Source organism: Miniopterus schreibersii (genome assembly GCF_964146895.1).
Source record: "Miniopterus schreibersii genome assembly, chromosome: 12".
NCBI classification, from domain to species: Eukaryota; Metazoa; Chordata; class Mammalia; order Chiroptera; family Miniopteridae; genus Miniopterus; species Miniopterus schreibersii.
The window spans coordinates 38,802,754-38,829,725 of record NC_138112.1 but is presented as its reverse complement, the minus strand read 5'-3'; the positions used below and the strand labels follow the sequence as shown (position 1 = coordinate 38,829,725).

General features: G+C 52.3%; 1 protein-coding gene across 8 annotated transcripts; it reads left to right on the top strand.

Annotated features, from left to right (window-relative positions):
- Positions 1-2,213: 2,213 nt before the first annotated feature.
- APBB1 (amyloid beta precursor protein binding family B member 1) lies at positions 2,214-26,909 on the top strand (the record flags this gene model as incomplete). 8 transcript variants are annotated; one of them, XM_081153089.1, is made up of 16 exons in its annotated part: positions 3,557-3,651; positions 8,065-8,116; positions 8,837-8,964; positions 11,196-11,927; positions 17,950-18,125; positions 18,224-18,280; positions 18,364-18,449; positions 18,564-18,627; positions 19,070-19,219; positions 19,592-19,719; positions 20,105-20,219; positions 20,355-20,439; positions 20,714-20,797; positions 25,807-25,922; positions 26,079-26,255; positions 26,336-26,909. In XM_081153089.1, the coding sequence occupies 13 exons, from the start codon at positions 11,210-11,212 to the stop codon at positions 26,501-26,503; spliced, it is 2,124 nt and encodes a 707-aa protein (XP_081009215.1). In that variant the 3' UTR covers positions 26,504-26,909. The 8 variants fall into 8 exon arrangements, with proteins under 8 accessions (XP_081009212.1, XP_081009214.1, XP_081009213.1 ...); XM_081153090.1 differs by lacking the exon at positions 8,837-8,964 and having other exon boundaries at positions 3,556-3,651; XM_081153086.1 differs by lacking the exons at positions 3,557-3,651; positions 8,065-8,116; positions 8,837-8,964 and adding an exon at positions 2,214-2,861.
- Positions 26,910-26,972: the final 63 nt, after the last annotated feature.

The window sequence follows — 26,972 nt, the reverse complement described above, 5'->3', positions numbered from 1 at the left end:
TTTAACTTCATACCGCTTTTTACCTACTGTCTATTCTTCTTTCTAAATTTCTCTAAAGGGGGCTCTGCAGTTACTTGTTTTCATTTGCTCAACTCACTGCATTGTGGCTTCTGCCTCCATTTTCTGCTGATACAGATCAAATCATGGATGTCCATGACCTCCATGCCACAAAACTCAAAGGTTACTTTTTTGCCTTGACCTTATTGGAAATCTTTGCTGCATTTGATGCTGTTGACCACTTTTGCCTCCTTGAAAATCTTTCCTCCCTTGGATTTCTTCCATGACATTACTCTCTCCGGATCCTCTTCTTACTCCCCGTTTCTCCTCAGCTTTCTTTTTGGCCTTCCTTTCCTCTGCTGGCTCCCCAAATGCTACCATTCCCGGAGTGTAGTCCTCAGGCCTTTTCTCACCCTATGTGCTCCTCCTGGGAATGTATTAGGATAATCCTGTTGAAGAAGGGTGCTGAGGAAGTCCTTGCCAGACCTAGCATTTGACTTATGAATTCTGCTCCATACAATATGTGGGAAGATTTTACTCCGTATAGAGTTCCCAAATGATAACAAGCACCCCAAAAACAGAGGGTTTATTAGATCAACTACCAGAAAAATTACAATATTCAAGCAATGCTTATATGTAGTGGTAGAAAAAGCTGCCTTTACTCCATGAAGTGTCTTTGGTGCTAATAGAGATGAAAGCTCTATTCTTCCATATATAGGTGACATGGGTGCCAACTGCCTGGTGATGCATAAAGTCTGTGCTCTTGTTAAGTGACCCTGGAAGCATTTGTTTCTAAATCAAGTTTTTCTTGATAAGTCCCAGGTAATAATTTTTAAAAATTGCTGCCTGGGATACACATTAGTTAGAACCACACACAGCATCTGAGGTGGTTCACAGGATATTATTTGCTGCTAGGCCGTGGAGAACATCAGAAGGGGGAAGAGATGCAATAGCAAAAGGATGGATAAAGGGCACAGGTTCACTCCCCATTGATCAGGTTTTGCAGACCTAAGAGATCAGGAATCCAGGAGAACTGTGTGTGTGTGTCAAACTGCATGGTGTGTGAACTACACATTTCCTCTTTGCATCTTAGCTAATTAGACTCCTCTCCCCACCCTCACTATCCTATCTGTCTGACTCTGGTTACCTGAAGAGATTTCCCTGGATATTGCAGCCCTCCTGCCCAATGGGACTGGAAAGACAAGTATTCCCTGGACTGATTGTAAACTGATATTTCTGGATTTTTTTATTTGCTCAAACAGAAATCTGGAAGTCATCCTTTCCTTCATACTTCCATAGCCAATCAATCAACTGATCATAAATATCTGTGAATTCTACCCCGTTTATTAAACCTATGCAGTTTTCTCCATTGCTGCACCCACAACTATAGTCATCTCCTACCTAGACTACATCAATTGCTTCCTAATTGGTCCCCACACTGCCAAGTTTGCTCTCTTCATATCTATCCTCCACTTAGCAGCCAGAAGTGATCTTCTGAAATGCAAGGATGAACATGCCGCTCCTCTGCCTCAAACCCTTTGATGATTTTCCATTGCCCTTAAAGTAAAGTCCAAAACCCTTAGCATACCATACAGGACCCCCTTGATTTGGCACATACTACCTTTCCAGCTCGTCTTATGCCCTTTGTCTCCACTCCACACTCAGACTGGCCTTCTTGTGCTCCTCCTTTGACTTGGAATAATTTCCTCTTCTCCTGGCTGACCTCCGTCTCCTTTACCCCATTCCCCTCACATAAGTGCTACTTCCTTATGAAAAGCCTTCCCAAACATCTGCAGCCAAATTCAGTTCACTCACATAGCATCCTGTGACATCTCCTTCAAGATACTCATCACATTTCTAATCACATGTTTAATGTTTCTTTCTCATTATTCAAGCTTCAAGAGGGTAGAAACTGAATCTTGCTTCCTTATGTGTTCCCAGCACCAAGGACAGTGCCTCACACATTGATAAGTATTTGCTGAAAGAGAAAGAATGAATGAGAACACCTTTCTTCTTCTGGGTAACTCTTACTTATCTTTCAAGGACCAAGGTCAGATGTCATATCCTCCAGGTTGGGTAACAGTCAGCTCTGATACATCTTCGGGTTCCTGGAGCCTAACTTGGGACCTGGTACATGGTTCATACATCATAGATGTTTGTCAAATCATAATAAACTCTTGGCCAGGAGTTAATAATTGTTGAAACCGAGTGATGGATATACCAGGATTTATTACACTGTTCTTTCTCCTTTCGTATATATTTTCAAATTTTCCATAATAAGAAGTTAAAATATTTATATTCACCTCAAGTGAAGTGAAAGTGCGGTCAGGGATGATTTTGAGGCTTCTGGCTCAGGGAACCAGTAGGCGGTGGTGCGGTGCACCCGGGTGGACCGAGCGGGCGGCCCGCGGGCGCGCGCGCATGCGCAGGGGCACCTTGGGGCGGGCCCTCTTTCACCCCCGTGAAAGTTCTCAGGCGGCCGATAACCGGGGTGAAACAACAAATTTCGATTTCAACGCCTTTAGTTGTAATCACCTTGAGGGCATCGCCAGGCAGGTGCGCGATAGTTAGCAGCCACAATAAATTAAAACCTCTGCCCGAAAGCAATGAGCCACGGCCGGGTTTCTGGATGGTGACCCTCCCCCTCATGACCCTCGATGGCCTCTGCGACACCGCTCTGACTGACCACTGGGACTGCCCCGCTGTCCAGGGAGTCCGCAGTGAAAGCCGTGCCCCACCATTACTTCCCGCACGCTTCTCGCCCACATTCGCCCCTTCCTCTTTGCCTCCCTTTCATTGCTACCGGGGAGCGATCGAGCGACGTCTGCGAGGCCTCGGCGCCGCGGCTGCAGGCTCGGCAGCAGGTAGGGTGTCAGGAAACACCTGGTTGCCGTCTCAGTTCACCGCCTTGTGACTGCGGGCGGGTCGCTTTACCTTTCTGCATCTCAGCCCCTGCCTCTGAAAAATAGGGGTCCAGCAGGGGCGACCTCACAGGGCTGACCGAGGATGAGTGGAAGCCAAGGGTTTAACCCGGAGCCCGGCGCGGGGCGAGCGGCCGATCAGTGGGAGCTGTGATTGTCGCCAGCGCGGCGTCCCCCTGGGCTCTGCACCCGGCCGCCCGCAGCGCCGCCGCCGGAGCGATCCCGCGGCCCTGGGCCCTCCCCGCGCGGCCGCGGCCCGGCCCCGACACAGCCGCCCGGCTCCCACCTGGTGCGTGCGTGGCCCCGGGCAGGGGGTGCGGGGAGGGCGCGCCCCGCAGGCATGCAGGGGCGACCCCGGGGCCCGGGGTGGAGCGCGGCCCCGCGCGGGGCAGGGGTCGGCAGGCGCGGGGGCTGCGCTCCGGGAGCCGGGAACCGCGCGCAGGGCCGGCGGCTGGCGAGGGGATGGGGCCCCGCGCTCACCGAGGGCAGAGGGTCGCGTTGGGGGGGGACCCTCCGGGACGCAGCGGCCTGGGCAGCCCGGAGGTGCACGCGCCCGCGCCCCGGCCCAAGATGGCGCCCCTCCCCCCACGCGCGCGCCCCCGCCGCTCCGCGCGCGCCCCCGCGGCCCGCGCGCTCCTGGGCGGGGGATGTTGTGATGGAGAAGCCGCCGCGGAGCCGGAGCCCCGCAGCCTGAGCCACCTCCGCGACCTGGGCCTGGGGCCTCCCCGCGCAGGTAGGAGCTGCCCGGGCCCGGGACCAGCCCCGGCATCCGAATCCCGACCCCCAGCGGCCCGCGGACCCCGCAGCCCTTTTCCCGCGGCAGCCTGGGTACCCCCTGCCCGGCCCCATCCCCTCGGCGGTCCTTTCACTGTGCGCTCCCCGCCCGCGCCCCCCGCCACTGTCCCCACCTTGTAGACTCCGCCTCGGTCTCCTCACCGTCCCCCCCGACCTTTACCTCCTGCCCCTCCAGGATAAACAGGGGGCGAGTATTGGGGATCCGGAGCGAGGGGCGGTGGGGGATGGGGAGTGGGGGAGGGGAGGTCAAGGGCTGGGAAGGGGACGTGGGCCGAGGCAGGCAGAGGCCTCGGGTTTTCCTGCAGTGCCCCAGGCCTGGAATCTGTCAGGCCGCGTTCTGTCGCCCTCAGCGACGGAGAAGTGTGCCCTGGGGCCGGCTGTGTCCCCAGCCCGGCCTGGAGGCCTAGCACTCCCAGCAGCTCTCATTAGGAGCGCTTTCCCACCGCCAATTCAGAGGTTATTCCCAAGCTGTTTTGCAAATCTGCTTGTGCAATTTTGTATTCCCAGACCCTCTAGCATAGTCCCAGCTCTCTCTGCTCTTCAAAGCCAAAGCCTAGTCTACACTTGCGGTGTTCATGTCCTCTCCTCCCATTCATTCTTAAAACTGATTCACTGGGTCCCCTGTCTCTCACACCCACTGAAACTGCTCAAGCCAAGGTCACCGGAGACCTCCATGTGGCCAACTCCAATGGACACGCTCCTGTTACCCTCCTTCACCTTTTCATAGTATTCTGTGGTGTGTGTCAACTCTCCTTGAAGCATTTTCCTGGTTTCTCTGCTGGCGTTGTCTCAACCTCTTTGGCTCCTTCTCAACCTCATTTGCTACCTCTTTAGATGTTGACAAGGCCCTTAGTTCTTTCCTGAGCTATCTTTTCTCGTTCTGCACTTTCTCCTTGGGCATTTAATTCATTCGCAAGGCTTCACACACATATGCTGATGATCCCCACATTTATATATCTGGCTTAGACCTTTTTCCTGAACTGCAGATTCAATATCCAACTGCCCTCACGATATTCGCTTGGAAGTCCAGCAGGAATTCCATATCTATAGATCCAGGCTGAATTAATTATCTTCCCCGTGTTTCCTCTCTACCCTTCTTCCAAGTCTCTTGTTCCCTTAACTCTCTGAAATGGCTCCTTTCTAATCGGTTACCCAGGCTAGAATCCTGGGCAACATTCTAGATTAACCTCAACTCCCTCACTCTCTACATCTAATGTCACCAAGTTCTGTCACATCCACTACCTAAATGTTTTTCAAATCCATTCATTTCACTCCATCCCCACTGCTACCAAATTTAATCTAGGTCACAACCCTTTCTTTCACCATTGGCTACTCTAATAGCATACCTCCCCTTAACTACTCTCAGCAGCGTGATCCTTTTAAAAAATGCATCTATCTGATCATTTATTCATTCAACAAATATTCTTTGAGCACCTAATATATACCAGGTACTGTGTTGGGCATTGAAGATATAATTTTGAACAGAATAGACCAGGTCCTTGTCCCATGGAGCTGACAATGGGGGGGGGGGGAGCGCAGATCAGATAAGAGTAAAGTTACAGATGTGATAGATATCATGAAGGGAAGGTAAATAGTGCCTTGGGAACACACAACAGCAACGCTAAACTGGTCTGGGAGGTAGGAAGAAAGAGGCAAGGAAGGCTTCTCTGAGAACATGACATTTGAACTGAGATGTATAGAAAGTAAGAGTCAGGCTGAGAGGGTAGGGGATGGAGGTTCTAGGCAGGAGGGAAATCACATGCAATCACCTTGTGGAAGGAGACGACATGATTTTGTTTTTTAAATCTTTATTGATTTAAAGATCAATAAAGGGAGAGAGAGATTAGAAACATCAGTGGTGAGAGAGTCATTGATCGGCTGTCTCCTACACGTCCCTGACTGGGAATCGAGCCCACAGCCGGGGCATGTGCCCTGACTGGGAATCAAACCGTGATCTCTGGGATCCTAGGTCGATGCTCAACCGCTGAGCCATGCTGGCCAGGCCAACATGATGTTTTTGAGGAATCAAAGAAGGCCAGTGAGGCTGGAGAAACAGAGTGCCGAAGCTGGAGAGGAAGGCAGGGGCTAGACTGAGCAGGACAGTTGAGACCATGTTATAAATTTTGGTCTTAAGGTCTTTATCCTTGATTCGGATTGTTGATGGTAGTACATGTGGAGAGTAGATCAAATCTAGAAATGTTTTCAGAGAGAAAATCGTCAGTACCTAGGGATGGATTGACTGTGGGGAGTGAGGGAGAAGGTAGTGTCAAGTGTGGTACTTTTGCTTCTGGTTTGCACAACAGGATGGCTGGTCATATCATTCCACCAGCCAGTTAAGGGGGTGGGCAAGAGAAACATGAGTGGGCGTGTTAGTTTGAGAAGCCCTTGAGACATCCAAGTGGAGATGTTGAGTAGAAAGAAGTGTACACGTCTGGAGCTCAGATGGAGGTGTGCATTTGGAAACCATTTGTGTATAGGTGGCTACTGACGCTACGGGCATGAATGAATACTATATTGAATGGCGGGTGAGAAAGACAGAAGGGCATAAGAACAAGCTTTGGGAAACTCCAGCTGATAAAGGAAGATGAGCCAGCAAAGGAGCCTAAGAAGCCACCAGAAAGAAACTAGAGTATAAGAAGAAAACCAGATGTAGCATGTAGAAGCCACAGAGGAAAGTTGGATGAGAGGCCCATGGTGTCAGATTCGCAGAGTACAACCCAGATGAGATCTGTGAGTGTCTGTCGGATCAATTACTTAGGGGCCATGTTGACCTTGCTAAGAGCTGTTAACTGGGGTGTGTTGGGAATGGAAGCAAGATTGGAAATGGTTGAGAAGTGAGTGTGAGGTGAGGAAATGGCTGGTGGAGGGATGTGTGGAAGAGAGAGAGCAGCAAGTAGGAGTATTGGGTCAAAAAAGATTGGTTTTTAAGTTGGGAGATAGTGGATCCTATTGAGAAGGAGAGGTTTGTTATATAGAAAAGGAAATGGGTAAACAGTGGTGTAAAATTCCTGGAAAGCCATGAAAGGAAGGATCCAAAAGGAGGGTGAAGCAAATGGTTTTAGGAAGGAGAGAAAAGGATAGTTCCTGAAGTCACAAGTTTGCATGTTTGAGGACCTTCCTGACTGATGGCTTCCATTTCTTCTGTGAGTTAGGAGTGGGTGGTCATCCTCCGGGAGGGTGGGGTGGTGGTGGGGTGGCCAAAGGAGAGTTGTGTTCTTTTTTTCTTTTTTTTTAAATATATCTTTATTGATTTCAGAGAGAGGAAGGGAGAGGGAGAGAGAGAGAGAGAAACATCAATGATGAGAGAGTTGTCATTGATCGCCTGCCTCCTGCGCACCCCTGACCATGGAATCCAGCCCTCAACCCAGGCATGTGCCCCGACCCGGAATCAAACCGCCATCTCCTGGATCCTAGGTCAATGCTCAACCACTGAGCCACGCCCAGCTGGGCGAGAGTTGTGTTCTTGTCTTAGCTAAAAAGTCCCTTCCTCAGGAAGGTCTTTGCTGATGTCTAAGCTAGAGTAAGCCTCAGGCTCCTGCAGTGTCCTGCTCTTTTCCCATCGTAATACTCAATCATTTATTCAACAAAGAGGGAGTGCTTTTAGGTGCCATATACTATTCTAGATTACATTTTATTGTAATGACTTGTTCAATGACTGTTTCACCACTAGACTGTGAGTCCCATTGGGGAGGAACCATTTCTTTATTATTCATCACTCCCCTCCTTGCCATGCAAAGTGCCTAGCATATAATAAGCTGCCAGGTTAGAAGACCCTTGACCTTGAGCAGGATCCCCCCACCCCCATTGTCTGATATCAGCTTCCTCAGGCTTAGTGGCTACTCATAGTTTCTGCCTTGAATTTCTTGCCCAGCTCCCTGCCTTGAACCAGAATCTATTTGGCTCTTTCCATCCTTTGAGGGGCTCCAGGTATAGATAATCCCAATGAGAGGGGAGAGGTTGGATTGTGTCTCTTATGGAAGATATTGGGCAGCTGGTTATCCTTTGATCTCAAAGGCAGTGTGGTCTCCACCTCAGAACTTCCCCATTCCTTTCTGCCCTGGTGACCAGAGATGGACAGGGCTGCCCTGAGGTCAGTCTGGCTCTTCACTGTCCCAGCCTTACAGTGTATGTGCCCTTCCCAGATCACAATTCCAAGCGCTAAGGAGGCTGGTTCCAGCCTGACCTCTGCAAAACCTGGCTTCATATGCCACTGCTTCAAGGAAGGGCTCAACATGAGTTTGCGAGAGTCAGGGGTCGCCCACCTGCTGAGACTCATGGAAATGCCACTCTTGAGCTGCGTAAGAGCCAGGATGTTGGTTTAAGCTAACTCCCTCTCTCTCTTTTCCCCTAGATCTCAGCCCACACCTGTCCTGTACCCCAGGCCCATCTTACTTCCTTCTCAGGTACCCTTTGTCATTCTCCAGCACCCTCTCTACACTCCCATTGCCCATACTCAGCCCGTGGGGCCACATAAGCCTGTCTTAGTGTCTTTTCCCAGTGAGTTTCGAGCTTCCTAGTTTCTCTTCCGCAGAAGGCCTTCCACAGAGGGCCCACTCTGTGGTGGATGCACAGTGCACTCTCATTGTTAGTGGGAATGTGAAGTTGAGCTAAGACATGACTCTGACGTTGATAGAGTGCAGTACTGGGTACTGAGATACAAAGGAGGGCATGGTCACTTGAGGATGGGGAGAGAGGACTGAATAGGAAAGACTAACTGCTTAGGAGCTGTGACCACTGAGCCAAGTTCTGAAACATGAAGCAGAGGTTCTCGCAAGGGGAGACAGAATTCCAAGCCGAGGGCAAACAAAGAGCCAGGGCTGTGAGAGTGTGGCATGTTTCTAGAATCCACCGTACATCCTGTGGCTGGAGGGTAAGATGTGAAGGAGGCAGGGAGGAGAAGGAGGTCCAAGAGGTAGTCAGGATTGGCTCAGGAGGCTCTTGGTGCCTTGCTAGTGAGCACGGATGTTTTATTCTAAAGGCAGTGGTGAGCCATCCAATTTTTCTAACTGAGGAATTACACAATCTGGTTTCCATTTTTGGAAGATTACTGTGAATTTGGGTTGAGGCAGAGCCCTTTATTTTTCTCAGTTGCGCCAGTGACCGCGAATTTTCTCATTGCCCAGGTGGAGCCATGCTGAGCAGACCAGCAGTTACACGTGAGGCAGACACAGACAGGAGCCTTTCCCCATTTATTTCACAGAAGCGTGCTTAGCATTGTGCTAGGGTCTGAGGAGCAAGAAGGGACAGAAAGGTGAGCTATGGCTCCTGCCTCAGGGCCACCACACCTGAGAGATGGAAGAGCCTTGCTCGTCAGCCTAAAGCACCTCTGCAACCCTTACTCAGAGCTCAGGGCCACACTGAGGTGGCAGAGAGACCTGGGCAGAAGGGTTGGGGAATGAAAGGACTTCTTAGTGGGGAACAGAGAGCTCTCAGATGAGAAATTAAGGAGAAAGAACCGTACAGTGGGAGTCAGAGAGAAAGGTGAGCACTTGGGGGCCAGTCACTGAGGGAGAGTTATGTTGGGGGAAGGGTCAAGTAGGAAGAGAGCTCTGAGTGAGAGTATCAGGGAAGGGGAGGGTAATATGGTAGGGGCTGTCTATGAGGGCAGGATGAGAGAGTTGGGAAGTTGTTGGTCAGGGAGCATGAGCTGTGATGGGGACCAGTGAGGGTCCAGTGAGCGAGCACTTTGTAGTGGGGTCAGGGAAGGAGAGTGGCCCAGTCGTGGAAGGTCAGGGAGAATGGGAGGAAGGCCTGGGGATTGAGGGTGGGTCACTGGGGCGATGGGCTGGAAGGATAGGCAGGTGTAGAAGGTGATCCATGAGGACTTGGGAGGAGGGAGGAGGGGTCTGAGGGGACAGGAGGCATGGGCTTCACTGTGGAACAGGGGGTCCCCTCAGCGGGAGGGCAGGTTGAGTGTGTTTGGTGTACCATGAGCACTGTGAGACACAGTAACAAGATCAGAGTGTGTTTTCTGAAACTGGCAGAGGAGATGTTAAAATGGGGCCTGGAGGAGGTGGGAGGACACATTCCCACATTAATACTGCAACTATTAATGGAGTCCCTGTTCTGCGCCAGGACTGTGTTAAGCTCTAGGAATACTATATTGAAAAAAAAGACAAAATTCTCACCACATGGAACTGAAATTATTGTATGAGGAGACAATGACTTATAAAAAGCAAAATAGCTCTGGTCAGTGTGGCTCAGTTAGTTGGAATGTGATCCTGTACACCAGAAGGTGGCAAGTTCAAATCCTAGTTAGGGCACATACCCAGGTCAGGGTATGTGCAGGAGGCAACTGATCAGTGTTTCTCTCTCACATTGATGTTTCTTTCTCTCCCTTTCTCTCTCTAAAATCAATTAAAAAAATTAAAATTAGAAAGCAATAATAGTAGTAGTAATAATAACAATAATGATAGCTTCTCAGATGGTGCTAGGTGCTAGGGGAGATTTAGGGATTGCTGAGAGGGGGCATGGTGGCCTGCAGTTTTAAAAGGGTATTCAGGAAGGTCTCACTGAGAAGGTGACATTTGGGCAAAGACCTGAGGGGTTGGAGGGTCCATGTCAAGGACTCCTGCCATGGCCCAGGCTTGGGGGGTTATTATAGGGGCTGGCAGAGGAACTGGTGCCTGAGGTGAGATACTTTATAGAAACAGTCACTGAAATGTAGCTTCAACTGGCCAAAGGAGCCATGAAGTGCAGCTGAAGGCCTTCCTTTGTGACCTGCCTTCCATGGGCCCTGCCCTGAGGGCTGAATCTGTAGCAATTTCTGTCCTGACCTCACAGTCCCTAGTAGGGGGTGGGCTTGGGGGCTGGTTGAGCCCAGTGACTTATTTCTTTATATTTCTTTTTAAATTAAATGTATTGGGGTGACATTGGTTAATAGGATCTTATAGGTTTCAGGTGTGGATTTCTATATTACAAGATATGCAAATTACACTGTGTGCCCACCATGGGCCCAGTGACTTACGATGATAGGATCACAGCCTGGGGAGCTCAAAAGTGGGACTGTGGATAGGAGTATGGCAGGAGGAAGGGGGCAGTCAGTGTCCAGTGTCCGGAACACATGAGCCAGGTCCATGCCAACTGTGTCCCTGGCACAATGAGCCCCAGTTGGATGAGCTGGGGGTGGGGATGCACAGAGAGCCATTGTGTGAAGGCTCTTATGTTGGGATTGAGAGAAAGGCAGAGGTTGGCTGTGCTCTCCCGGGAAGCTTGGGGGATTTGGGGATGGAGTGGACTGCGGGCCTGGGCCTAGCCTGCAATAGGGGTGGTGGTGATGATGGGGGACAGGAGTTAAGCTCAGTCATGCTTATGGGAAAATAGCTCATAGGACACGGAGCAGTGTGTGCTGGCCTGCATAGTGTAAGGGAGATAAAGAGGTACAGGGCTCAGCCTTGGGGCAGAGGCAGGGGTGCTGCTATCCTGACCTGGAGGCTAAACATGGTCTTCCCTTCCTCCCAACCCCCACCCCCTGCCCTGCAGGATCTGCCAAGGCCATGTCTGTTCCGTCATCACTGAGCCAGTCGGCCATTAACGCCAACAGCCACGGAGGCCCCGCCCTGAGCCTACCCCTACCCCTGCACGCTGCCCACAACCAGCTGCTCAACGCCAAGCTGCAGGTCACAGCCGTGGGACCCAAAGACCTGCGCAGTGCCATGGGGGAGGGTGGTGGGCCTGAGCCAGGCCCTGCCAATGCCAAGTGGCTAAAGGAGGGCCAGAACCAGCTCCGGCGGGCTGCCACGGCCCACCGTGACCAGAACCGAAATGTGACCTTGACCCTGGCAGAGGAGGCCAGCCAGGAGCCTGAGACGGCACCCTTGGGCCCCAAAGGCCTGATGCACCTGTACTCTGAGCTGGAGCTTTCTGCCCACAATGCGGCCAACCGAGGGCTCCGAGGACCCGACCTGATCATCAGCACCCAAGATCAGGGGCCAGATGAGGGAGAAGAGAAGGCAGCGGGGGAGGCCGAGGAAGATGATGAGGAAGAGGAGGAGGAGGAGGAGGAGGACTTGTCTTCTCCCCCAGGGCTGCCCGATCCCCTGGAGAGTGTGGAGGTGCCCCCTGGACCCCAGGCCCTTGCAGACGGCCCCCGGGAGCACAGCAAGAGTGCCAGCCTCCTGTTTGGCATGCGGAACAGTGCAGCCAGTGACGAGGACTCGAGCTGGGCCACCTTATCTCAGGGCAGCCCCTCCTATGGCTCCCCTGAGGACACAGGTACCTTGTGGAGATTGACACCGGGAATGTGGGAGGGCAAGAGGCCAGAGGGCAGGCTTCTCCATACAGGCCAGGGCCAGCCTGGGTGTGTCTCAGAACGCACGTCCTCAGTACTCAGCAGGCCATGCCCAGGTTTTCCTGAAGGAAGCCATCCCTACTTTCAGAGAGAGCTTGAACAGGTTGATCTGTCCATCCATCATGCATACCCTGACTGACAGCAGACGAGGTCCATTTATGGGGCATTTACCAGGCACTGGCCCTGTGCTCAGCACTATTGTGTTTAATCTTCACAATGCTGTGAGGTTGATACTGTTTTGTGCCCATATTATGGATGATGAAAATGAGGCCTGGGGAGATTTAATACCTTTCCCAAAATCTCAGAGTCTGAGATCATAGTAGAACTGAGATCTAACGCAGGTCTGAGCCCTGGCTGGTTTGGCACAGTGGTTAGAGCATCGGCCCACAGACTGAAGGGTCCAGGTTTTGATTCTGGCCAAGGGCACGTACCTCGGTTGCAGGCTCCATCCCTTGCCCTGGTAGGAGCACGTGCAGGAGGCAACCAGTCGATATATCTCTCTCTCCCTTCCACTCTCTCTGAAAAGCAATGGAAAAAATATCCCCAGGTGAGAATAAAAAATTAGTAAATAAACCAGACCAGACCTGAGCTCTGGGCTCTGGGCCCTGGGTTCGCCTGCTGTTGATACACACGGCACAGTGAGCCACGGTGCCTTGGGCCAGATTTCAATAGGCCAGGTCTAGAGGGCCAGCAGCACCTTCCCACAGAGGTTTGTTTGGAAAGACGGGTGTGTTGTGTGCAACACGCTGGGCATTGCAAGGACCCTGTTTTGAATCCTTTGTATCAGGAATAGGATATTTACTAAGTTAGGAAGCAAAGGAAGAATAAACATGCTTCTTTGGGGGTTGGGGGACGGGGGAAGAATAGATATTCAGACTCCAAAGATGATCATTAAATGTGTCCCTTTTAAATAAGTTGTATCTCCACATTTGCTAATAATACATAAGAGGTGCAGGCAGAGCTAAGAGCACAGGGCAGAGATAATGGGCTGTAGCCACAAGCTGGGCATTTGGAGGATGGGGGTGTAAGTAAAGATTAGGAAATAGGAAAGACTCCCCCGCACCAGGCAGCAGGCAGCAGGCAGCAGGCAGCAGGCAGCAGGCAGCAGGCAGCAGGCAGCAGGCAGCAGGCACCAGACTCAGACCCCAAGCTATGGAACCTTTGCAGGGAGCATGTGGTTCAGGTGAGCCAAGGGCTGCACACTGTCCCCTTTCAAAACTCTTGTTATGGACACTTTCAAACATACAAAAGCAGAGCAAACAGAGTAACAAACCTGATCCGACCTAGGACCCAGTTTCAGTGATTTTAAACAACTGGCTAAGCTTGCCGCATCTGTACTCCACCCCCACCTACTCCTGGGCCCCAGCCTAGGTTATTTTGAAGCAAACATTTTCATCCATAAATGTTTGCCCATACATTTCTAAGAAATAAAACTCTTTAAAAATTCACAATACCATTATCACGTCTACAGAAATTTAGCGATAGTTCTTTAATATCATCAGTTATTTAGTGAATGTTTACATTTTCCCAGTTGTCTAATAAATATCCTCCTTGCTTTTTAAAAAACTTTTATTATTTGAGTCAATATCCAAATAGGTCCATACCTTTTGATGGTTGATATGTCTCTCTAATTTTCTTTTGATGTCTATGTTATCCCTCCACCTCTCTGACTTTATTTTTGCTTGCAGTTGTTTTTTAATGGAAGCTGCTGTGGTGTCTGCTCTGGGTTTTGTATGGTCGGGTTTTGCACTTCCTCTCCCTATGGTGGTGCTGAACATGTTCCCTTCCCCCAGGGTTCCTGTAAATTGGCAGTGAGTTCTATAGCCTTGATCAGATTCAGATTTGAGAGTTTTTTGCGTTTGGTTTTTGCAAGGACACTTTATAGGTGGCATTGAGTTCTTCTATCAAAGGCAAAGTCTGATTGCCTCTTTCTTTTGTGATGTCAGTGGCCTTCGGTGGTCATTGCCTGGACCCCCTCTAAAGGGAACAGCTGCTCTTCCAGCCCAGCTCTTTATTTATAGGGTTGGGTTTGGGAGAATGTAATCTCAGTGGAGCCAGTTCTTATAACTTTTCAAAGGAAACTGAAACCTAGATATTGATGTAAACTATTCCAGATTCTAAATGTTAACATTGCTGTTATTAAAAAAAACACCTTGCAGGCCTCACAAAATCGCTCTGAGGCTTGCACCTGTTTCCAGGTTGCTGGTTTGCAATCTCTGCCCTTGGAATGGGAGTCAGAGGCAAAACAATGGAGAGGGCTCCTGGGATGTGGTAGCCACACCTATGAACCTTCTGGGATAGGAAGATAGAACTGCTGGAGACCTGAGGAAGTTATGCCAGGCATGGGCAGTGACCTTAGCAAGGGCATTGGTGTGGCAAGAGGATGGTCAAGGATCACACTGTGGTGGAGGCTATGGAAATTGAGGGTGGCTGTGTGGGGCCAGCCCAGGGAAGGGCTTACTCCTTTGTAATTATGTTGTTATAATCATGAAAGCCACAGAGGAGGTCTAGAATTGAGCAAAAATTATTTTCTCCTTCCTACTTGAGCATCTCCACAAAGCTGTTGATTGAATGCATAAGTGAATGGGCCCTAGCTGGTTTGGCTCAGTGGTTAGAGCGTCGGCCTGCGGACTGAAGGTCCCGGGTGTGATTCCAGCCAAGGGCACATACGTTGGTTGTAGGCTTGATCCCCAGCCCCAGTCGGGGCATGTGCAAGAGGCAACCAATTGATGTGTCTCTCTCACATTGATGTTTCTCTTTCTCTCCCCCCCCCCCCCCCACCTTCCACTCTCTCTGTAAAGCAATGGACAAAATATCCTCCGATGAGGATTAAAAAAAGGGAAAGTATATTAAAAAAGTGAATGAATGAATGAGCAATGAATGAATGAACTTGAGAACCTGCGTGGGGTTCATATTCTCTGCCAGGCCTTGTCCTGAAGGCTGGAAATGCATACTGCAGGGGACAGGTTCCCTGCCCTCATACACTCTCAGTCCAGGGGGGAGACAGAAGCACACAGGCAGTTAGAATCAGCATGACCCTCGCTGGGACAGGGGAGGTTCATGAGTGGCATCTAACCCTGCCTGTGTGCATGTTGGGGACAGGGGGATGGGCTAGTTTTGAGAAGTAACCTTTACTCTGATGCCTGAAGGAGGAGTTGGTAATAGCCAAGTGAGGATAGAGGGCAGGGAGGTTGGGCTTGGAGAGGAAGAGGGGCATGCCCAAGGCAGGGGGAGAGAGAGAGTAGGGGGTTGGGGGTGGTCAGAGATAAGCCTGAGAGGCTGGTGGTTAGGGACTCCTGACAGCACACAAACCGTGGGGTGGGGGTGGGGGGATTTGGATTCCATCCTGAGGGCAAAGAGAGGACAATTAAGAGTATTAAACTGGCCTGGCCGGGCGTGGCTCAGTGGTTGAGCATGGACACAGGATCTAGGAGATCTCAGTTCAATTTCCGGTCAGGGCACATGCCCGGGTTGCAGGCTCGATCCCGGGTCGGGGGCGTGCAGGGGGCAGCTGATCAATGACGACTCTCTCATCATTGATGTTTCTATCTCTCTCTCTCCCTCTCCCTTCCTCTCTCTGAAATCAATAAAGATATATTTTTTTTAAAAAAGTATTAAACTGGAGAGTAATTTCATCAGTTGAGCATGTCAGAACAGTTATTGGGGCTGTGATGAGCAGCCCAGACTGGCAGAGACTAGACTAGGGAGAGGCCACTGTGAAGCTGTTGCCATGGTCCAGGTAAGGAGTATTAGTAGCCTGGGTTATGGTAATGACTCGGAGGTAGGTAGCGCTTGGCGGAGATGTGCCAAGCTCCAGAAGGGCCTCCCAGATGGTCAGGGCAGGAGAGCGGCCCCTCCAGGACAGATCGGAAGGAAGAAGCTCTTTGAAGCAGGAAGGTACAGGCTGACGTGGATGGCAGATGGATTGGTGTGTGCGACTCAGTCAGAAGATGGTGACTTGGTCCCCAGATTCGAGAGGTGTATGACTTTCCAGAAGTGTGTGGCTGTGAAGGGCATGCCTGCCCCGGGTGCTGATGATCTTGGAAGGTTTGGCAGTTAAGCCCAGAAGGCAATGGAAGGTCTCTGGGGAAGAGCTGGCATTTTAATTCCCTAGGGCCTGAGGTTAAGCGTGGGGGTGGGGAGGGAGGTGGCTGTGACCCACTAGAAGGCTGGATGGGCAGGACGAGCCCCTCCTCTCTGAGCCCACCACATGTGGAAGGTGAGGGTGGTGAGGTACCTGCTCAAATAACTCTCACCTTAAGTGTGCAGCCACCATGGTGTAACCACACCCACTCCCAGCCCCCTGTGCCTGGTTGCTCAGCAGCCTGGGTCTGGGGACTGCCTGTCCCTCAGTGCTGCCTCTTGGACCAGTCAGGATTCCTGGTTTCCTTGGTAACGCGAAGCACGTCAGCAGACTGGGCGCTCCCAGCCTGTCCTGGTGCTGCGGTTGCCGAGGAGACGCTGCAGCCTAGCGGGGCCCTGGCAGGTGAGGGGGTTGGTACTGGGAAGCCCCAAGCCCAGCCTCAAGCTTGCTGGGGCCCATGCCCTCAAGGCCCACTCTCAGACTCAAACTGTTGGGCAGGTTCTGGGGAGGGGAGGCATCCCCGGGAACCTTGAAGCCACACCCTGATTGTGCTCAGAGCTCCAGCTTGCAGGGCCCCAGGGGACTGGGGTATTCCCAAGGGGCTGAGCATCCTTGTGCCACTAAGATGGGGCTTGACTGGCACTGAGGTCACCACGGTGGGGTGGCATGGAGATTCAGGATTGGGGGAGGGGAGCCAGGATTAGAAAGAAGAGATGTGAGTAGAAAGGGCTGGGGTCTTATGAGCACCCTCCCTCTTTACCCCAGGAGATCCCCTCCCCTGGTAGTCCTGGCCCCTCCCTAGGTAGCTCCAAGCGGAGGAGGATCTTGCCTGGCAGGCACTCTGCCCTGGTGAGAAGGGGGCGGGATGAGCTTCTCTCTGCAGCCCAGCACCAGGCTGTGAGCCCAGCTGGCTGGGCTGGAGGGGCTGTGAGAAGGGAGGGTGGAGGCAGGAGGGGCTGGCAATGAGCGCCATGTTCTCCCAGGACTTCTTCCTGGCCATCATCCTGCAGGACAGCAGCCCAGGTGAGGGAAGGCACGGGGCTGGGCACAATGTGGGGTGGGGATGGCAGGGAGGGCAGAGGCGGAGGAGGCATGAACTGGGCCGTAGGGATGGAGTGGTGGTGTCAGCCAGGGGAGGGCGAGGTATGTCACAGGTGCACGGAGGGCCAGCACGTGCACAAAATGTTTGCCTGCGTCTGTAAGGGTCAGGGTGTGAGGTCTGCGGCGTCTCACACACGTGGCAAGGGTTGCCGTATGTTGTGTGTCTGAGTATGCATTCAGTATGTGGTACCTGCACATCTGTTGGGGGTCGCTGTGGGTGTGGTCTCTGTACTTGTGTGTGGCCGGCGCTGGTATATATACCTGTGTGTGCACACCTATGTGCATGGTGTCTGCATTAGTGTATGGCTAGAGTTGGTGAGTGTGTTTGCCCATTTTCTGTGTGTACATACCCTTGTGTTTGTGTTGGCTGCACAGGTGTATAGTAGGGCTTGTGTGTGTATGTGCACATGTGTATGCAGGAACTGGCAGGTCTGTGCACCTGAGATATGGATCTGTATGACAGGAGGTCAGTTGGGGTCACCTAACCTCCCTGCCTTCTCTCTGCTTTTCTCCTTCCCTCTATATGGCCTCATTAGCCAGGAGCAGGGCCCAGGAGGAGTCCTGAGCCATGTTCCCTGCTGATGGCCCCCCGTGCGGTCACTCTAGACAGCAGGCTTTCGGGGGAAGAAGGAAGCATGTTGTACTGGAGCCCTTCCCCCATCCCTCTTGTCCACCATGGGGTCTGAGGGAGGGGACTGGGCATGAGCACCCGCTGTCTGCTTGTTGGGTGGGCAGACTCTCACTAAGCCCCCACCTTACAGATTCCTTCTGGAACCCCAACGCCTTCGAGACGGATTCCGACCTGCCGGCTGGATGGATGAGAGTTCAGGACACCTCAGGGACCTACTACTGGCACATCCCGACCGGGACCACCCAGTGGGAGCCCCCTGGCCGGACCTCCCCCTCCCAGGGGAGCAGCCCCCGAGAGGAGTCCCAGGTGAGGCTCACAGGCCTGTTGTATTTTAACTGGGGTGCAGGGGTGGTGCTGCTGGTGCAAGATGAGCCGCCCACTCACTGCTCCTGTTCCCCTCCTAGCTCACCTGGACAGGCTTTGTCCACGGAGAAGGCTTTGAGGATGGAGAGTTTTGGAAGGTGAGTGGGGGGACCTGTTTCACCATGGAGGAGCTGCAGAAGGGGCATGCTTTTGGTCCTGATTCCTCTCTACCCTTCCCAAGGACGAACCCAGTGAGGAGGCCCCAATGGATCTGGGATTGAAGGACCCTGAGGAGGGGACACTGCCCTTCCCGGCTCAGAGCCTTAGGTGAGTGGGAAGGCACTATGCAGTGGGCTGGCAGTGGGCTGGGTCTATTGGGAAGGTACCTGGGGACAGCTCCATATTTGGGGGCCTGTACCAAGTGTTACCATCTGCCTCCAGCCCAGAGCCATTGCCCCAAGAGGAAGAGAAGCTGCCCCAAAGGAATGCCAACCCAGGGACTAAGGTTTGTTCAAGACCAATGCCCATTCCCCAGGCTGGGGCCCCTCTGTGTGCAGGAAGGCCCCTCGTGTCATGTCCTGGGGGGCATCTCTGGTCTCAGTACAGCTCCCCAGGTCCTGAGTTAGGGTTCTCCACACAGACCCCTGTGTCTGAGCTGGAGGTACTTCAGTTTTTAAATCAGCCAGCCCGGCGACCTGACAGGAGGCCCATCCAGGCTTGGCTCAGATGTTTCCTTGTACTAGCAGGGGTTTCCTCTGAGACCAGCACCCCTCCCACCAACTAGATCCTGTTTGGGGAGCTTCTCAGTCTTAGCTTAGAACACCCATCCCCACGTTCTGAGTCAGGGACTCCTCTGGTCTCAACAGAGCCCCTTTGTCCTGTGTTGGGGGCTCCTCCAGTCGCATCTCAGACCCTCTACCTCCCACCCCCCCTTCTGTGTCTGGCAGTATTTTGCCGTGCGCTCCCTAGGCTGGGTGGAGATGACCGAGGAGGAGCTGGCCCCTGGACGCAGCAGCGTGGCTGTCAACAATTGCATCCGTCAGCTCTGCTACCACAAAAACAATCTGCACGACCCCATGTCCGGGGGCTGGGGGGAGGTGAGGGCCCGGCTGGCGGGCTTTGGTGCAGTGGGAAACTGAAGGGAACTGAGAAAGATGGGAGAGCTGAGCTGCCCAGGTGGGGGCTGGGGGAGGGAGATGTGGACCCACCCTAAGTGATAGCCTTATGAGACGGATGTGTGACCCCAGGTCAGGATCTTGGGAGATGGTTGTCTAACCTGGATGGGGATGATAAAAGGAGTAAGCAATGACAGGTGTGACCTCTACTCAAGTGTCACCTGCAGAGTGGGTGGTCTGACACCCAAGCAAGGGTCCCAGAGCTATGGCTGACCTCCTCTGAACTGGAGGTGGCAGAGCTTGGCCACCTTCCCAGCTGGGACACCAAGGAGTGCCTACTTCCTGGGCCTGCAGGGAAAGGATCTGCTGCTGCAGTTGGAAGATGAGACGCTAAAGCTGGTGGAGCCGCAGAGCCAGGCCCTGCTACACGCCCAGCCCATCGTCAGCATTCGTGTATGGGGCGTCGGGCGGGACAGTGGAAGGTGGGCGCAGGGCCTGGGGTCCTAGGGTGGGGGCTCATCCAGCAGCCAGAGCGGGGCCCTCCTCCCTAACTCTGTTCTTTGCCTCTCTTGTGCTGCTGGATCCAGAGAGAGGTACTATGCCTATTTACTTCCTCCCTCCTCCCATACCCACACCCATGCCTCGAAGCACCCAAGTTCCTCTATTCTGCCCTGCCCTTTCCTGCCCACTATGCTTACCCTTTCTCCCTCACCTTGCCATGCTTGCCTGTCTACCCTCCAGCCAGAAGGCAGCACCCACAGGACACCATCTGAGGGCAGAAGCCTTGGAGGAAGGTGTGGGTGTGGTGGGGATGAGGCTTGTTGCTGGATGGCACCGGGAGACACTGATGTGCCCTTCCCCCAACAGGGACTTTGCCTACGTAGCTCGAGATAAGCTGACCCAGATGCTCAAGTGCCACGTGTTTCGCTGTGAGGCACCCGCCAAGAACATCGCCACCAGCCTACATGAGATCTGCTCTAAGGCACGACCCCATCTGCTCTCTGGATTAGCTACCACCTTTACTCTACAAGAGTGTGGGTGGGGTCACTAGTGGGGGTGGGGGGGCTCCAGAACTAGGAAACCCTAACAGACCTTCCTTCGCTCCCCTCTTCCTCAGATCATGGCAGAAAGGCGCAATGCCCGCTGCTTGGTCAATGGGCTCTCCCTGGATCACTCTAAACTTGTGGATGTCCCTTTCCAAGGTCAGTGTCACAACCCTCCATGTCCAGCTCAGCTTTGTTGGCAAAGGTGGGGTGACCCCAAAAGAGGCACTAGCTACTGACCAGACAAGATAGAAAAATGGACACTAAATTCTCTGGACCAAATGAGTGGAGGGACTTTGGTTAAAGGGAGGAAGTGGGAAAGGGTGGATGGAGGTAGGGCCTTGGCTGGAATGTCCAGCTCATGCCCTTGTGATGGGGACTGGGAATGAGCAAGATCTGCCACCATGACTGAGGTTCCTCTTCTTTCCCACAGTGGAATTCCCGGCGCCTAAGAATGAGTTGGTACAAAAGTTCCAAGTCTATTACCTGGGGAATGTGCCTGTTGCTAAACCTGTTGGTATGTATGTTCTCCTTCACTCAGGGACCACCACCTCGATCCCAAAGCTCTTCCTCCCAATGTCTTTTACCAGACCTTCCTCATGCTTGATGCCACCCTGTCCTTCAAAATTCTTCCCACCTCCTGTACTTCTGTCCCAGCTGCACTCTGTGTCCTGCCTATCGCAGCAGTTGGCCTCCCTTCACTGAGTGCGAACCAGTGATGCAGGCACATAGGGAGACCCACTCTTGAATCCCACAGAGAAGCTTTGATTGGGGTGGGAGGCAGGTCTTAGATGACTGGAGACACCAGACAGGGGCTGGGAGCTGGATTTGGTATTACAGGACCAACTATGGGCTGTGAGCATCTACAGAGGAAGCAGTGAGTATAATTGCCCATGTGCTTTATTGTTTGAAAACTACTTTCTTATATGTCATTTAATTCTTGATGATCCTATGAGGTTGTGATTATGATAATCCCCATTTTATAGATAAGAAAGCTGAAAGTAGAGACTATCTGGTTTACTCTGATATTTCCAGTGCATTCATAGTACCTGTTATTTATTTGTTCATTCACTTAGCAAATACCTGTGAAGCCTACCGCCAAGTGCCAGGTCCTGGAAAAACAATGGCCATAGTCCTGCTCTCATGAAGGTTACATTAGGAAAAAACAGGAACTAATCAAATAATCACACAAATAATTGTATAATTAGAAGTTGAGTCATTCATTGAAAGAAAGTAGCAAGGTGCTATCAAACCACATAACAGAGAAACCTCATTTAGTCCAGGGAGTCAGCAAAGACTTACTTAGGAAAGTGACACTTGAACTGAGATTTAAAAAAATGAAGAGGAGCTAGTGTGGTAAAGTGGGATGGAGGTGGGAGTGAGGAGGGGAAGACCATTCCAGGCATAGGGAATGAACAGTGTCTGAAGACCCAGAGCAGAAGGCACTTTGGTTCCTCAAAGGTATTGAGAGAAGTTCAGTGGTGCCAGATGGGGCTGGGGGCTGGGCAGTGGTCAGACCATGTGGAACCTCACGGGCCGTGTGAACATTTGCCCTTCATCCTAAGAACAGCAAGGAGCTCTGGAAGGGTTTTCAGGCGAGCTCTGGGCATAGTCAAATTTGAATTTTGTAAAGCTTACTTTGGCTGTGTCATACACGGGGAATGTTCAGTGGTGGAGGCGGATGTGGAGAACTCAGGATCATCTTGCAGTAGTGGCGGCCGGCATGGGGAATATCTTGGACTCTGAAGGAACTGAGAAGGAGTGTGCCGGTTCAAGAGATATTTAGACAGGTGACAAAGAGAGAGAGAAAGTTAGGCAATTGAAGTCAGTAGGCCTTGGTGATTGATTGAATATGAGGTGAGGGACAGAGGCGTTGAGGGTGACTCCTGGCTTCCTGGCCTTTGAACTGAGTGTGGAGTGGGGCCATTCTCTAAAGGTAGACACTGCAAGAGGCCAGTTTTGGTGTTGCGATTGTGAGTTCAATTTTAAATGCACAGAGTTTGAGGTGCCTTGGGGAAGCTGACTGGCAAACAAGTAGGCATCTGGATTCACAGAGGGGAGGTCTGGACTAGAGATACAAATAGTGGGTGTCCTTGGGTTGTAGAGGTAATCAAGGCCATGAGTATGGAGAAGACTGACTCTAGAAAGTAGGCAGCCTACAGTGAAAGGGAAATGGGGCTAGGCCCAGCCTTGAGGCCCTTCAACACTGAATGGGTGGTGGAGGCAGATGAAACTGCCGGTGATAGTGAGAGCAGGAGGCAAGAGTTCAGAGGAGAAAGACTGCTTCAAGGAGTGGTTGGGTGTCATGTCAAAAGACAGGAAGAACTCAGCCGTGATTGGTGAATGGATAAACAAATGTATGAATGAACGAGACCTGCCTTGGGTAACACAGCCAGAAGATGGTAGTCCTATGGCTCAAACCCTAGGCATCTTCAGTTCCTCCCTCTTCTCAAATCATGCTGACTTTAAAGACCTTATAGTCAGTGAGGGAGCCCTTCTTAGGACGGGTAGGGATTGAGCTGGAGTTTGAGGGAAGGCCGCACTTGCAGAAGAGTGGCTCTTCTGGTTAGACCCAATAGCGCTGCTTCAGATGTAGAGCTGGAGTGAGAAAAGTGTGCTGAGGGAGCAGAAAGGAGGCTCCGCTGACCACTACACGTTCACGCTCATTTCTTCCTCCTACCCTCAGCTTCTAACCCCTTGTTGCCTCTTCCAGTTACTACCCCCACTCGCATATCCACCTGCCACCTTACCCAGGTTCTCACTACACTTAGTCATCTGTCTGCAGCCCTTGACGGCCCGTCTGTTGCCCATCAGCTCAGTGGGTCTGCTTGGTTGAAGCCACGTCATTCACACCAGTAGGCTGGCTCTAAACTCACTTGCTTTATCTTCTCCCTTTTTTAACCTCCGGGAGTTTAACCTTTGCTGAAGCTGCCATATTCATTCACTCAACCAATGACTGCTGACTGTCTGGTTTGTGCCAGGCACTATTCTGGGTTCTTGGTATACATTAATGAGCAAAACTGACAAAGATTCTTGCCTTCAGGTGGCTGACACTCTAGCCAGGAGAGACAGGCAACGAAATAAGTAAGTTATATAGTATGTTGAAGGCAACAACTGGATTGGGAGAGTGGGGCTAGGACTTAGGGTGTAGGTTTCGGTCCTGAGTTGTCACCAACTCAGGCTTTTTCGAGGCCTCGCTCTTCCACTGCTTTCCCCTGACTCCATGCTGATCCTCCCACACTCTGAGGCTAGGCTTCAGCCTCACAGCCTCATCTGCTACTGCTGCTCCCCAGCCTCCCCACCCCCGACTGGAGGATAGGCTCTTTATTGATTTTAGAGAGAGGAAGGGAGAAAGAGAGAGAGAGACATCCATGTGAGAGAGGAACATTGATTGGTTGCCCTCTGGTACATACACCGACCACGGATAAAACCCACAACCTAGGTATGTGCCCCAACTAGGAATCAAACCTGCAACCCTTCGGTGTACAGGGTGATGCTCCAACCAACTGAGCCACACCAACCAGGGCCCCATCTGCTTCTTAAGCAGTTTGACTTGATGTCTCATCCAGAGCTTATGATCTTTGGAACTTTCTGTTGACTGGCCTCAGTGTCATAACCATCACAGCTCTCTGCAGTCTGACCTGCCCACCCACTCCTGCTTGCATTATCCTTCCGTGGACTCCCAGGTTACTTGGTTATACCAGTTTGGGTGCATTGGCACATGCTGCCTTGGGTGACTTGCTCATGCATCTGGAAATCCTTCAGTGGATAAGACCTGTGCTAGAATTGGCAACACAGAGATGAGTGAGACTTGGTTTCTGCCCTTGAGATTGCCAGTCCAGTGTGGGAAAGGTTTTCCAGCAGTTATTTATTTGATGTTTCACTAAGAATTGACCCAGCAACACTCTCTCTTTGCCCTGCAGCAGGGAAGGCTTCCTAGGTGGGGCCTGGGTGAACCCCGAAGGATGAGAATCAGGAGTTTCTCAGACAGTCAAGGGGGGAAGGTGCCTTCCAGATAGAGGCTTTTCCCTCCATGACAGTCTGTATCCCTCGAGGGCATCCTCTCTCATTTGTATTCCCCACCTGCCTCACAGGGTATTTGCTAAGATGAGATGTTAATAAATGTTCCCGTAAGTCATCTGAAGCTCAGGAAGCAGTAAAATATGAGAATTGACAGCTCAGATGAGGCCAGGTTTTGGAGGACTAGCATGCTTGGGAAGACTGTAGGGGAAGACATTTGTCCTCTGCCCAAAAAAGGCCTAGGTAGTCTGCTTCCAGTGAGAGCCCAGAGGCACCAAAAGGGGCAAGAGGGCCCAGGACGGTTGGGTGCTGTCCATGCACCGAAAGGTTGCCTGTTCGATTCCTGGTCAGGGCATATGCCCAGGTTGCAGGCTTGATCCCCAGGAGGGGACGTGCAGTAGGCAGCCGATGGACGTTATACTCTCATGTCAGTGTTGCTCCCTCTCCCTCTCCCTCCCTCCCCCCTCCTCCCTTCCCTTCCCCTCCCCTCCCCCTCCCTCTCTATCTCAAAATCAGTAAAAATATTTTTTTAAAAAGAGGGCCCCAGAGGGACCACAGAGGCGTCTACTTTTGCGTTGGCATTTTTCACTCTTGCCTCTTCCCTGCAGGGGTAAAGACACGTAGATCACACAGCCAGTTCTGAGTGGTGCAAGAACCAGAACCCATGCTTCCACAATGCCATGTGCTGCTGCCTGGGTTCTTCACTGAGTGCAAGCAGAAGTGGAGGGAACCAGTGTGTTGCAAGGAAAGCTGGCTGATCTGAAAGCCAGGAAACTTGGGTTCCTTAGCCTTTGAGCACATTATAAGAATTATCAAGTGCAACTAAGATTTTGACAGCCCTTCTAGTTTTGGAAACTAGGAATATAGAGAAGAGGCAAGGAAAGGCCTGGCTAAGAACCCAGGCCCTGGAAGCAGACTACCACTGTTCAGATCCCCATTCTCCATGTGACCTAAGGTTTATTACCTGATTTCTATAAGCTTCCTTATCTATAAAACGGTGATGAAAGAATTTACTGTGAGATTGTTGTAAGGCACTTAATGATTTAACGCAGTGTGACCCAAGAGTAAACATTTCCTCAAAGAGGTATCTTAAAAAAACAAATAGGGTCTTGGGAGAAGACTGGCCTGAGGGGCTGATTTGGGAGTTTCGTGAAGCATAGGTCTGAACATGGATTAAATAAGATGTGGGAGGTCAGAGCTTCAGACGATCTGGTTAGAAGGCTGAAAGGAGAGGGAGAATTAGTGAAGAAAACCAAGCCTAGGATTCAAGATGGAAGAAACCAGAAAAGTGGCAAGTCACCAAAACCGAGGAGGAAAGCACCGAGGCAGGGACACTGTGCAGCACCATTGGGGACACTTGTGCAGTACTGTCAGGAGCTGTAGGCTGGTGAGGTGGGGATAGAGCAAAGGCCCTGGGTTTGACTGAGCAGAGCTGGAAAGTTGGGTAGATCAGGGGTGTCTTCTCCCCACCTCTAGTGGTGCCATGTTTGTGTCCATGTCTTCTAGGGGTAGATGTAATAAATGGGGCCCTGGAGTCAGTCCTGTCCTCCAGTAGCCGTGAGCAGTGGACCCCAAGCCATGTCAGCGTGGCCCCTGCCACCCTCACCATCTTGCATCAGCAGGTAAAGACCTGGGGTGAGAGAAGGCATGGCAGTGCTTTGCCATGGAGGGGGACCTGGGGGTGGGGCGGGAAGTGAGGGCAAGTGCTGCCGGTGAGGTGGATGTGCCAGTAGAACAGAGTCTGGCTGTTCCTCACTAACTGGGCTCCCTCCCTGCAGACAGAGGCGGTGCTGGGAGAGTGTCGGGTGCGCTTCCTATCCTTCCTGGCAGTGGGCAGAGATGTCCACACATTTGCATTCATCATGGCTGCAGGCCCGGCCTCCTTCTGCTGCCACATGTTCTGGTGCGAGCCGAATGCTGCCAGCCTCTCAGAAGCTGTGCAGGCTGCGTGCATGGTAAGTGGGTTGGTTGGTGGGGGTGCTGACACTGACCCAGGTGGGCAGGCTGGAGAATGACTGCCCACCTGTCTCTGCAGCTCCGCTACCAGAAGTGTCTGGATGCCCGCTCCCAGGCCTCCACCTCCTGCCTCCCTGCACCCCCTGCTGAGTCCGTTGCCCGGCGTGTCGGGTGGACTGTCCGCAGGGGTGTCCAGTCGCTGTGGGGTTCCCTCAAGCCCAAACGCCTGGGGGCCCACACCCCCTGAAGCCCTCAGTTCTTCCTCCACCTGCTTGCATTGGGCGCCAGGGAACTCAAGGCTATGGGGCGGGGGGGAGGGGGGGGCTAGAGGCTATTCTTAGGCCTCAGCCCCACTCCCCTCCCAAGCTGCCCCTCCTCAGTAGCTGGGTTCCCTGCTAGGGGCTGGGGAGGGAGATATCCAATCCCTTCAAGGAAGTGACAATACTGGATTGATGACAAGAGGAACAGGAAGCAAGACCAGCCCCCCTCTCCGTCCCCACATTGCAGGTGGAGCAGAAGAATTCTAAGCCAGGCCCCATCTTTGTAGGGTCCAAGCAGGGGCAGAAGTAGGGGATTAGTCCAGACATGGACCCCCCTGCCCCCTGGCACCTCTGCTGTACTGATAACACTAATAAAGTCTGTCTGCCCTGCTGAGCTGTGTCACTTTCTGTGCCCGCACCACACCATCACTCCCGTTACCCTGATCGCTCAGTTAG